General features: G+C 40.2%; 2 protein-coding genes across 2 annotated transcripts; both read left to right on the forward strand.

The window, feature by feature from the left end:
- The first annotated feature begins 358 nt into the window (after nt 1–358).
- Nucleotides 359–2,154, forward strand: LOC143856998 (uncharacterized). The gene is made up of 3 exons (XM_077367275.1): nt 359–932; nt 1,173–1,297; nt 1,513–2,154. The coding sequence occupies exons 1-3, from the start codon at nt 359–361 to the stop codon at nt 2,152–2,154; spliced, it is 1,341 nt and encodes a 446-aa protein (XP_077223390.1).
- A 4,390-nt stretch (nt 2,155–6,544) lies between these two features.
- LOC143857000 (uncharacterized) lies at nt 6,545–7,516 on the forward strand. The gene is made up of 2 exons (XM_077367277.1): nt 6,545–7,187; nt 7,308–7,516. The coding sequence occupies exons 1-2, from the start codon at nt 6,545–6,547 to the stop codon at nt 7,514–7,516; spliced, it is 852 nt and encodes a 283-aa protein (XP_077223392.1).
- Nucleotides 7,517–13,607: the final 6,091 nt, after the last annotated feature.

The raw sequence follows: 13,607 nt of genomic DNA on the forward strand, positions 1-13,607 counted from the left end.
AAAGGATAAACATACCGCGATGCTTGGAGGCCAAAAGAAAAATTGGATATTATGTGAGACATAATGGATTAGAAGAATCCGCTTGTTCAAAGTTATGAATAGGTTTCCAATACCCATTGGAAAAATTACAAATTTCTCTTGATTCACAAGGTTGAGGGGCCCGTGAATGAGACGTGCAATGGGTGGTACCATCGTAGATCGAAAACCCAGATCCGATGGAAATATGTCATGAAATTAATGAACTTAAATTTGGTAGTCTTGCTAATGCGTGTCTTTTTTTTCATTGAATGTAGATCAATGGCTTCCTTCAACCCACTAGCTAGAATCTTAGAAGATAAGATCCTATCAAAGAAATTTGATGCTGGTTTTAACAGCTGCGAAAGTTTATTGGGTTCTTACAACTGCTAAACATGAAGAGCCTACCGTTGATGCCCCACAGGCTGAATGGGACAGGAGGCAGAAATGGACTGATGATAATGAAATGGCTAAGTGTTATATCCTTGGCTCTATGTCCAATGTGTTGCAACAACAACATGTTGGAATGGCTACATCCACAGAAATAATGCCTAATCTAAAAGAATTATTTGGAGAGCAGAATCGCACAGCTAGACTGATTGCGATAAAGGGCCTTGTATCCACTAAGATGGTAGAGGGAACCCCGGTCAGGGACCATAAGTTAAAGATGATGGGTTTCCTTAATGAACTCGACATCTTGGGGGCCATCATGGATGCAGAAACGCAGATAGACATTGTTCTTGCTTCCCTACCAGGGTCATTCAACGAGTTTGTGATGACCTATCATATGAACAAGTTAACAATGACATTGACTGAGCTATTAAACCAACTCCAGTCAACTGAAGATCTGAAGAAGATAAATAAGAAGAGTGTCTTCTTAGCTGAGGATAATGTACCTTCAGTCTCCAAACCGAAAGGTAAGGGGAATAGGCCAAGCCTCCAAGAAAAAAGCTCCAGTGGTTAAGAATAAGAAAACTTTCAAAAAAAAGTCAACCAAAAGCAACGATGCATGCTTCCATTGTGGCAAGCCTGGACATTGGAAGCAGAACTGCAGGAGCTACTAGCTAACAAGCAGGGCGACAAGCCTTCTCAAGGTATGTCGCAAGTTTTTGTTGCTGAAACCAATATGATTGGTCCTGCTTTTTCCTGGTGTGTAGATACTGGTGCGACCTCACACATCTGCAATGTTTTGCAGGGGCTAAGGATAAGCAGAAGGCTGACTGATGGCGAACTCAACTTATATAGGTTGGAACTGGTGCAATTGTTGCAGTTCAGGCTGTGGGTGATTACTATTTGGCATTTTCTAGGGGATACTTACTATTAAAAGATTGTCTTTATATGCCTTCTATAAGAAGGAATTTGATTTCTGTTTCTAAACTTATTTCAGATGAATATTTAGTAGATTTTAATAAAAGATCAGTTTTTATTTAAAAGAAAAATTCTATTATTGTGGAAGGTGCATTAGTAGATGGTTTGTATCTAATTAACGCAAAATAGAATGTGAGTAACATTGAGAGTGTTCCAAGCGTTGATGTTCTGAACCTCAAAAGGGCAAGGGACACGGTAATTCCTACTCAACTTTGGCATCTTCGATTAGGTCATATTGGTGTAGAGCGGATCACGAGGTTAGTGAAAGATGGTCCATTGGATTCTATTCAAGTGGAACCCTTTCCAACTTATAAATCGTGTCTACAGGGCAAAATGACCAAAATTCCTTTTAAAGGCAAGAGTGGAAGAAGCGAAAGTGTGTTGGAGTTAATACATACGGATGTTTGTGGACCTCTTTCTCATCCTGCGAGAGGAGGGTTTGTCTACTTTGTGACTTTCACAGATGACCATTCAAGGTACGGATATCTGTATCTAATGCGACGTAAGTCTGAGACCCTTGAAAAGTTCAAGGAGTTCAAGAATGAAGTAGAAAACCAGTTAAATAGGAGAATCAAGACTCTTCGCTTTGATAGAGGAGGAGAGTATCTTTCGGATGAGTTTAAGGACTGCTTGAAAGAACATGGAATAACGTCTCAATGGACTCCACCTGCCACACCCGAGTTGAACGGTGTGTCAGAAAGAAGGAATCAAACTTTGTTAGACATGGTTCGATCCATGATGAGTTTTGCCAAGGCACCGCTGTTTCTTTGAGGGTATGCCTTAGAAACAACACTCTATATCCTTAATCGAGTCCCAACTAAGTCAGTACCAATGACTCCATATCAGTTATGGACGGATAGAAAACCCTCATTGAATCACATGTGGATATAGGGTTGTCCTGCCCATGTTAAAAAGATAAGTGCTGACAAGTTAAAGACTCGGACCGAAAGGTGTCTCTTTATTGGATATCCTAAGGAAACAAAGGGTTATTGGTTTTATAACCCTGGCGAACAAATTTGTGTTGCAAGCCGGAATGCCGCATTCTTGGAAGAAGAGTTAATCCAAGATGCAGGTGAGATGGAGAGGATTGCCTTGGAAGAGCAATATGATAATCCAATAGACAGATATGAGGAAACTGAGCAAGAATCTATTGAGCCTACTCCGACACTTCGACATAGTATTAGGGAGATCAGAAGACCCCGTAGATATCTCTATCTGGGTGAGGAAATTAATCCAAACATGGAAGAAATAGATCCCTTTAACTATAGAGAAGCGATGTTAGACATCAATGCGAGCAAATGGTTAGATGCTATGAAATTCGAAATGGACTCTATGTATTCTAACAAGGTCTGGACTCTAGTCGATCCACCAGAGGGTATTAAGCCCATTGGATGCAAATTGATCTTCAAGAGGAAGAAAGGCCCTGATGGAAAGGTGGAGACCTACAAGGCACGGCTTGTGGCAAAGGGTTATACTCAAAAGGCTGAATTGATTATGAGGAAACCTTCTCGCCTGTAGCTATGTTAAAGTCCATCAGGATTTTGTTAGCTATCGCTGCACATTATGATTATGAAATCTGGCAGATGGACGTCAAAACCGCCTTCTTGAATGGAAACATTCAGGAAGATATTTACATGATCCAGCCAGAGGGTTTTGAGGCTGCTTGAGAGGATAATAAGAAAGTGTGCAAGTTGCAGTGATCCATTTATGGATTAAAGCAAGCATCTCGCAGTTGGAATCATCATTTTGATCAAATGGTCAAAGAGTTTGGCTTCTCTCAAAATGTTGATGAGGCTTGTGTATACAAGAAGGTCAATGGGAGTGCCATAACCTTTTTGGTTCTATACGTGGATGACATTCTACTCATTGGGAATGATGTAGGAATGTTATCTAACACAAAGTTATGGCTTTCCAATACATTTGCAATGAAAGATCTGGGTGAAGCTTCTTATATTTTAGGACTTAAATTGTTTAGGGATCGTAAAAGTAGGAAGCTTGGGCTATCACAGGAGGCTTACATTGGTAAGATATTAGGAAGGTTTAATATGACAGATTCCAAGAAGGGATTAATCCCTTTCAGGCATGGAATCAGGCTATCCAAGAAGATGTCTCCAAAGACATCTGAGGAGAAGCAAATGATGAATAAAGTTCCTTATGCTTCGGCTGTGGGAAGTCTTATGTACGCCATGTTATGTACAAGGCCAGATATCAGTCATTCTTTAAGTGTGGTTAGCAAATATCAGTCAGATTCAGGTCCTGAGCATTGGACGGTTGTTAAACATATTTTTAAATATCTTAGGAGAACCAAACATTATTGTTTGGTTTATGGGGCAGACGAGTTAGTCGTTTCTGACTTTACCGACGCGAATTTTCAGTCTGACGTCGATGACATGAAGTCTTCTTCAGGCTTTGTTTTTACTTTGGCTAGTGGAGCGATATCTTGGAGGAGTTGTAAACAAAACACTGCAGCAGATTCTACCACTGAAGCAGAATATATCGCTACCAGTGCAGCGGTGAAAGCGGCAGTCTGGCTGCGGAAGTTTTTTGATGACCTTGGCGTCGTTCCCTCTGTTGAGAGACCAATTACGTTGTATTGTGATAACAACGGGGCTATTGCTTAAGCAAAGGAACCAAGGTCTCATCAGAAGTCCAAGCACGTCCTTCAGAAGTATCATGTGATACAGGAGATCATTGACAGAGGAGATGTTGCCATAGCAAAGGTGGCTTCAGCGAATAACGTGACAGACCCTTACACAAAGTCCCTTAGTCAAAAAGTGTTTGACAAGCATGTAGAAGGAATGTGTCTTAGATATATGCACGACTGGATCTAAAGTCAGTGGGAGATTACTTTAAATTCCAGTATACCTTGCATTTTTATTAATAAAGAATTATTTCATGACATCTATGGGTGCTATTTTGTTAATATGTGAGATGTGCTTGTTTTACACATATTAGTCCTTAGGTAGCAAAGTTGGAATACCATGTTCAAAGATTCACAGATCCTAGGGAGCAGGGAGATATGGAATTCCGGTTCTTTGCAAACCTTAAAAGTTCCTGGTTGGGGTGGAGATTGGACATCTCCTTCTGTACACAACCAGCACCAGTCTTGCCGACATGCACGTGTCGTGGAGTGACTTATCTCAGTTACTTGGGTTGTAGACCCTAAGCAAGAAGAGTGGGAGCAACGATTGGGATCGCGCTCTGAACTGGATCTACTCATTGGAATAGCCTGTGGACAGGAGATAGTAAGGCTATTCCACCAGACAGGACCCTTTACATGTCCTTTGACCTGAGGGATCTTATTGGTCTGTAGGCCCGTCCCGTTATCTTGGTTCATCTTACAATGATTCTCTTAGGAATCATTTGAGGGTGGTACTGGAATCGTTGACAAACCTATGAGACTAATAGTGATACTCGACAAGGAATTCTCCGCCTCATATACATGAGGGTACCATCTACAGTTTTGGTCAGAGCAGTAGGCCTATAAAATACCTGGCCAGGTGGATTTGATAAATGTTTTATCAAATATTTTTACGAAAATATTTTAAATTGTTTGAGCAAATGCATTTGCAGGCCTAAGCTGCTTGACTGAAAGGTATACCCAGAGTGGGCCCAGGTGGTAGTTTATGTCCACCCACCGTAGGACTCAACTCGGTAGATGGAGAAAGGAGAAAGGACTTGCACATATTGGAGGTGATTAGGGGTAAGATGATTTGACGGTATCTTCAGGGTTACGTTTCGATGGAGGCCACTGACTTAATGCGATTGTGGTTTTCGAACTACGGAAAAGGATCGCAGTGGGACTCTTCATTGGGTTCTGCAGGATCGACCGTTGAATCCCTGTAACGATCCCACTCATAACTCGAATGACCAATTGTATCTATTAGATATGGTCTTGCATTTATTTAATTGCACAAATGAACTTGTTTCGTTGCATTTGATGCAAAGGGAACATATATCATAGTGCATGTACGCTATGTGATAGATTGGGAATACCAAATTGGTTAAGTGTATTATATAATGTCTAGATGGAGCCTTATTCTCATTGGATGGTAATTATTTATTTAATTGGAAGAATTAAATAAATATTTGAATTTAGCCCTATTGGACAAAATTTCATATTGAGGGCAAGTGGGAGATTGTTAGTCAAGGTGCCCTAAAAATGGAATTCATCCAACACTTGAGGGTATTATTGGAAAATATTATTATTATTATATTAATATTAAGAAGCAAATCCAGTTCAATAAGGAAACGTGTTTCCTTGGAGATATATGTGGGAAATATGGTTTGGAGATATTTTAGGAATTCGACTTGAAAACGAATTCATGGGCAAAGTTACACGCCCATAGTGGGCATTCCAAAATGTTAAAAATGTTAGTGTTTTTGGGAGTTTTGGTTTTCACAAACTGTTCTGTAAACATGCATCTTTATTTAGATATTATCTAAGTGAGATATTATAGGTTTTCAAAAAGCCAAAACAAACACAAATTCTAAATATATAAAAAGGTATGGACGTTTTTTTTTGAGGTGAGAATTGCTTTTGGAAAACCTCCTAAGAAGTGAAAACGTTTCTCCACATCTCTCTCTCTCTCTCTCTCTCTCTCTCTCTCTCTCTCTCTCTCTCTCTCTCTCTCTCTCTTTCCATTACTTCTAGTTGATCACCATTAAAGCTCCATCCTCTACTATTGGATTTCCCATCCAAAGAACTGATTTGGATCAGTTTATAAAAGTAGAACAAAGGTTGTTCTATTTCTTGTGCAAAATCAACGGATCCCATCGGATCAACTTGCGGCGTTCGCGAAGAAGGGTTCGTTCGTGACGATTCGGGGAGTAGATCAAGCAGACGATCTTCTTCGTTGTAACTTCTACAAAGGTATGATTTTATCTATTTATTTTATCAACAGAATATAATCTAGTTCCTAGAAATCCTGGGCTAAGGGCAGAATTGAAGTATAATTGTTATACTATGCGATTTCATTCCGCTGCGCATAACGATTTTGCCCGGGGGTTTTACGCCCCTTCTAATATGGAAGAATATCTTTGCTTAACCTGCAATCTCCTCCTCCTCCGTAAACCTGGACCATATCATCCCGGATGCTACAGAAAAATCTAGCGTGAAACTTCATTTTGATGATGAAGTTATTTCAGAACAAGGAAAAAAATGGGCAAATTGCCTTATCGGGCACTTTATTGGAAAAAGCCATACATTGTTTCCCTTCGTGATGCCCTCACCCGAAAATGGAACCTGAAAGGTAATCTTCAAATCTTCACCATGGACCATGGCTTCTTTCTATTCAAGTTTTCTTGTGCTGAAGATTGCACTCGGGTTTTAGAAGATAATGGCCAAAATTATGGCGGAAGACCCTTGATCCTCCAAAGATGGGACCTGGATGTTTTGATGGAGAGGAAGAAAATATCGGTAGTTCCGATTTGGATCAAACTCCATGGCCTTCACCTAAAGTTCTGGAACTCTCACTACTGTAGTAGAATAGCTAGTTTGATTGGGAAGCCTTTCTACATGGATACTCAAACGGTCGAAGCCTCTAGGCTGAATTATGCTAGAATGTGCATCTTAGTCAATGCCGACCAAATTCTCCCGGATTCTATTAAGCTATGTACTTCCTCACGAGAGATCACTCAGCCAATAGAGTATGCTTGGAAGCCTAGAGCTTGCGTTCACTGTTTGGATTTCAGCCATGGAACTGATCGTTGTCATCTCCAATCGAATCAAGCTCAGCCCCAGACCAAAAAAGTACGGAGGCCGATTAGAAAGACCCCAATGGAGACAGTTACTGATTCATTTGGTTCTCTCCCCCCCCCCCCCCCCCCCCCAGTCTAACATCATATAGAGAAGCCCCTTTGTCAACCCTCTATGGCCTCCTCTTCAGCTCTTCTAGATCAAAGCAATCCAAACAAATTTGCAGTTCTTGATGAAGAAATCGCTCGTGCTATTGAGAAAGGCAAACAGATTCATTTTGACCATACAGACCCTCCTGACTTTCAGACCCCTTCATCGGACCAAGGTGGTTGGCAAAAGGTCCAGAGAAAGAAAATCAGGTCGGCATTCAGCTTTATACCTGTTCCTTATGGGCTCCCTCCCTTCTCCAAGTTATCCCTTGGACGAAGCATATGAGATCCCCTTGCTGTGGTTTTTCAGTCCTTCTTGTTTCTTTTATTTGGTCCTTCTGTCTGTTTTCTCTGACTTTCGCCGGAGTAGAGTCCAGGTTAGTGGTGTCCCCATCGCTCTCTGAGCTTGTTGTCTATTTTGTGTTCTCCCTTTTGTGCTGTTCTAGGGGTAGTTTTTTTAGGCTTCTTGTTGTGTTGCTTTCTTTTGATGTATCCCCCTGGTTGGGGCTTGCTTTTCTTTGTTTTTAATATATCTGGTAGGGGTCTGCCTAACCCGAGCTTGCCCATAAAAATAAAAAAAAGAGTTCAGAAAATGGATTTAGGTTGGTTAATTCCTCAGTAATTAAGTAGTATTAAATGATTAATTGAGAAGGTAAATAACTTTAAACAGGTGTCACTACAAGAAAAGTGACATTCACCCGACGGTCATGACCGTCGGTGTATATGCCAATGAATGTCAGTGTATCTTACACCGACGCTTTTAGTGAACGTCACTGATGCTACCGTGCCTAAAGGTATTTACTGACGTTTCTTGGAAACCGTCGGAGCTATCGTTTATACCTGCGTTTATGAACGTCATTAAAAATCCAAAAAAAAACGTTGGTGTTTGGTATAATCACCGATGTTTTAAGTAAACCATTGGTGTATGTAAATTACACCGACGGTCAGGACCATCATTAAAAGATCCACATGGCGTTTGGATACGTGTATTTACCGCAGATAGCCAACAGATAATTGAGCTCATGAATATTTAAATTCTTACAAGAAATTTGTATTTTTTTGGAGTAAATTATCAAATGAATCCTGGTGGAGCCAGTATTGGAAAATGAGATCAAAATTGGGATGGGACCTAATGCAACACTGTATTGGACAATGAGCTACATCCTATTGAATGAATAGTAAATATTAGGAGGGGATAATTGAAAGACACAAAAAACTTCACCAACTGCCTTGTGCAAAATAAAACAGATATGCCAAAGTAATATAATGATACTCTTTGATCTAGAGAGGTGTTATAAAAGAATTTCCAAGTGAAATTCTCTTTGAAACACAAGGCATTAAATCAAATGTATCAAACAACACTACTTTGGCTTGTTTGACTTTGATTTCCTGAAGCTGGGAATTCATGTAATACTCACATTTAAAAAAGGGATCCATGATTGTAGCTATATGAGAAGAACTGTCACTATGTGTATTAAGCTTCCTATGTTGTTGGCTGCGTTGACACCAATTAGACAGACAAGCTACAATTGTCACGGATGGCTTCTTTGGAAACAATTTCTTTTTGTGATTGGACCTATCTGTTGTGAGACTTTTGAATTAGATTTGAAGAGATTTAATCCTCTCTTGTTCAGGCCAGTGGAATCTGGTTTCTAAATTTGTGTACTAATATTACTCTCAGCTGAGAGCATAGTTTCCACGTATGAAATTGAGCCACAATGACTACAGGATACATCCAAAGAATTCGGGTATTGAGGGCATCAGCTGAACTTTGGGCTTGTGAAACTTGCAGTGCATTAAATTGGACAGAGCCAACAAATTTTGGGTGAAATACAGGTCTTGTAATCAAGAGCAGCACAGCGATGTTGAAGCTGGGTGGTTTTTCACAATATATCTAAATCTCAAATAGGAGGTTGGTTCTCCCAAAACCTATCCATTTCATTGAGGGTACAGACTTGACTTAATTGGGGAAGAATATCTTCAACCAAGAGCCCCTTCTTCTTAGTTTACACATTGGAACTTGTCCCATTTCAAATTAATGAGATAAAAATATAGATTTCATTAGCTGAAAAATGAGATGGAAATATAGATTTCGGACATGAATAAAAAGGAAAAAATCAGGGACAAATTAATGAAAATGGAGATCATAGAGTGGTGGAGAACAATACCTTATGGTTGAGAAAGAAATCTGATCTTCTTTTTTGCAACCAACTTCTTCCTCTTCTGTTCCTTTTAAAACCTAATCACTCTCCTCTCCAAAGACCTAAATGCTCCTCCTCTCTTCTTCTCTTCTAGTAGTTTCTAAAATTCCCCAAACCCTCTTTCCTTCTTTTCCTCGAAACCCTAATCGGGCCATACTTTTCCACAGATCAGAGAAAGAGGGAGAGCTGAGATGAGAAGAAGGGAAAGAGAGGGTGGTGGTGGCCGTGGATTTCGATGGTGGGAGTGGTGGGATTTCATGGAGCCCTGATGCGTCTAGCGCGTGTGTCAGTCGACCCTTCTTCTTCTCCTTCTCCTTCTCCCAACCTTTGAAAACAGGGGTTTTCACCAGGGAAATTTTAGAAAGCGCGATTTAGTCTTTTTCGATTCACCGATGTTCTGAGAAAATGCCGGTGGTTCTTATATGCAGTGACGCTCATGATTGTCGCTTAATATCAACGCAAATACACATTTAGTTACCGACGTTTTACATTGCAAACGTCCGTGAACACAAATCTTTAGTGACGTTTTTTAAATGTTGGTAAATAAATACGGTGTATTTTGTAGGTTTGGTAAGCTACTAGCGCACTCACCGTCGTTCTATTTTACAAACGTCGGTGTATATATAGTATTAGGGACGTTTTTACCGAACGTTGGCAAGCTAACGTCGGTGAAAACTATTTTTCTTGTAGTGTGTATTAAGCTTTCATTTGATTTTTTAAGTCTTAGATTTTCATGGCAAGAGAAAGAAAGAGCAATAGTGATGCTTTGCAAATTTCTGGTCACTGTTGACTAATTCCCTTTAGTTTATCAGTAGGCTAGATGCTTGATCTTCAAGCAATCCCCAGCTAGCTCTCTCTCTCTCTCTCTCTCTCTCTCTCTCTCTCTCTCTCTCTCTCTCTCTCTCTCTCTCTCTCTCTCTCTCTCTGTGGAATTAAGATTCTTCTCTTTCTTCTTGGGGCCTTTACGTATAGGGGTCTCCAAAGAAGGCATTTCTTTGGACCAGTCCAAGGTGCAGTACTCACGTCTTGTTTTCAAAGCATGAATGTTGGACTGCCAATCTCATCTAATTGATCAAATAGGTCCTCCACGCGCGGTATAGGATACTTGTTCTTGATGGTGACTTTGTTTAGCGTGCGGTAGTGCAGTCCGCCCGGGATAAACCCGCCTAGTTGCAAGCCAAACCATAAAATGGTGGCACAAGGCGAAGAGCCGCCAAGACTCTAGATAACTGAATGGCGGACCAGCCATAAATGCTAAGCTCCAAATAGGCACACGATAGTTTAGAGTAGAAGGAGCTCGAAGTTGGAATTCCATAGTCTATCCCTGTGAGCGAAGTAGGAAGAATCTTTGTTTCCATATCCATTGATGCTAGCGCAATCAGAAGAATGGGTCAAGTGGGGATGGATTCGTTTAAGTCTCCGAAATCTAGGAATTTGTTCGAAAAGACCGTAATGAAAGGAACATAGGAGTTTGTCGATAGGGAATTGACCAAATATTATCGTCCAATTCCTATACCCTCTACGCTGCACAGGCTGATAGATTCGTCCACACGCACAGAACGATTCCCGAAGCACCTACTTTGCATCTTGCTATTGCACTCGGAACTCGCACCTGAAACGCTCGCTAGTCAAGGCCCTAAAAGAATGCTTGGGCAGTCTTAAGTGAGTATGGCTTGCTCATGCGGTGCTTTGGAAATAAATAAAGTAGTAAGAGTTGCGGCTAGAATCTTTTTTTGACATTTGACACTAAGAAACAGACAAAGGGCGCTTCACTTACGTGAGCCCTAAATGCAGATTCTTCAATTGAGGAATCGGGGATTGCACTCTCAACCTGACTTTGCAACTCCAGCTGAGGCTTCCACATCTACTTGCGTCCGGTGTCTAGCGGTAAGGTAGCTTAAGCAATGCTAGAATAGTTAGCTAGGTCACACTACGCGGCGGATTCATGGGCTCCCTTTCCTAACCTCGCAAGGAACGAAATGAGACGTTGCTTTACTAAAAAAAATTGTTGGAGCAGTTTCACAAAGTTGGCTCTACACTTCTGCTGAGAGCAAATGTTCCGTCCTTAGGAATAAGGATGATTACGATGCTCTAGTCTTTATCATGATCGCCTTTATGTGTTTTGTCTTAACTATCATCTTGCCATTTTTATCATTCATTTCCATCTGGCACTTTTTAGGAACACAGTAATGGATAAGAGTTGGATTCAGTTGAAAGATAGGACTGAACCGCCGGCATATTGGAAAGGGGTTCATCAATTTCTTCATTTTTCCTTTGCTAATGGATCTCATGATGGAAGGATTTCATGTCCATGTAACAAATGCGTCCATATCAAATGGGTTGATCGAACGAGAGGCCTTCGAACATTTGGTATGTGATGGAATGCTTAGGGGCTACACCACATGGTTTTTCCATGGGGAAAGGGTTGCATCGGTTGGATTTTCCTCTACAAGCCACATGATTCCGTCCGCCGAGGTATCCACGTTTATTATATTTCTATCGACATGGATTACTGCTTTACGTATATTTGATTGTGTTAAATAGATAAATTTCATTTGTAGGATGTTTCTGAGGTCTTTTTTTTTAGTATCGCAAGACCTGGTATCAAAGTGGCACGAGCAGTTATTTTGAATGAAGATCCATCCAAAATAGTAGGGGATTTACCATTGGGACCTGGATGCTGTGAAGTGTGCATTATGGATTCACTAGTGGATGGTCAGCCTTTGGTAAGACCGTATGGACAATTTAGAACCATTAGAGATTCCATTGGAGCCAATGTTGCTTGGGTTTCCTCATTAGTAAGTATACGACTGATTATTTTACCAGCTTTTCAATAATTAAAATGTTTTGTCGACATGATTACTAATTTATTTTTTATTTGATTCTTGGTTTATTTTGCTTGCAGGTTGAACCTATAAACAGAGCAATTGAGATGAAATGAGTGTAATTGTTGTTAATATATGAAATGATTGTAATAGAACTAGTTTGTGAAATAGTTGTAGTAGAGGTTGAGGTAATAACTGTTGATGAATGAAATGTTTCTTTTAAAAAATCAAGTTTATGAATGAAATAGTTGTTGCTATCAAATGTGTGAGAAGCAAAGAGGCAATTTGTCGCTTCCAAATAAGAACGTCAAAAGGTAATTTTTTTTGCTACTTATTTTCATTCTTTTTTGCTAATTATGTTCTAATTTTTGTGATGGGATTTGCTAGCATCCACCGCAAATGGCGTTTCTCACATGCTCTGTCGCATGTTAGAGCAGCTACAGAGGCTCACTTTTCATCAGATTTTGTCGTCATTCACGAGGTGGGAATTGATTTTGGGAGCTACGAAGAAATTCACAGTTAGAAGGTATAATAGTTTTGGATTTTGGGAATTGATTCCTAATTATTGGACTCAGAATTGATTCCAAGCCTCCGAAATTATTTCATTGTGTGACTCAGATAAAACCACAAAATCCATTGGAGTGCCCTAGATCTGAATGGACAGCATCAACGTAAAAACATGATTCATATTTTCATTCAGTTAAGTCTATTCACGTTGGAAATTTCCATAACGTTTAAAAATCCTACTTAAACCGACTTTCAACTGTTTCATTTTCCCGCTTTCTGTTTCAATGACTATTCTCATCTCTCAGGATATTCCCCCTCTTCCCTGCACAAATCCTAGGCCGTAATTCCCTCCACAAATCCTAGGCCGTAATTATGTCCAACTTAACCAAGGCCTAGGACACATTTATTGATAGTTCAATTCGAAATGGATCGTGACCCAGACTTAGAAAGTAAAATTCAGAATGTACTCCGAAAAGGATCCGACCAGATTTTGACAAAGACATAGGTGGATCTGATCGGAAGTGGATCTGTTAACCCTAATCATATATGTTAGACTACACAATAATTACATGTTTAGCAAGCAAACCTACTCTGATACCATGTGAAACAACCAATTACTATAAAAGCTTAAGCTTTTGGAGTAATTGGTTGTTTAACATGGTATAGAGCACTTGCCTCACGGCAGGTCATGAGTTCAAAACCCAACAACTCCTTGATATTAAAAATCCACGTGTATGGCCAACCCAGAAGAGGAGTCACACCCAAAAGAGGGGTCAAACGTGAGGGGGAGTGTAAAAGCATAAATGATTGAATAACACCAACCCTAACAGCTTAAGCTTGTGGA

This window comes from Tasmannia lanceolata, unplaced genomic scaffold (genome assembly GCF_043159265.1).
Source record: "Tasmannia lanceolata isolate RefF3 unplaced genomic scaffold, GAP_Taslan_0.1 ptg000024l, whole genome shotgun sequence".
Taxonomy (NCBI): Eukaryota; Viridiplantae; Streptophyta; class Magnoliopsida; order Canellales; family Winteraceae; genus Tasmannia; species Tasmannia lanceolata.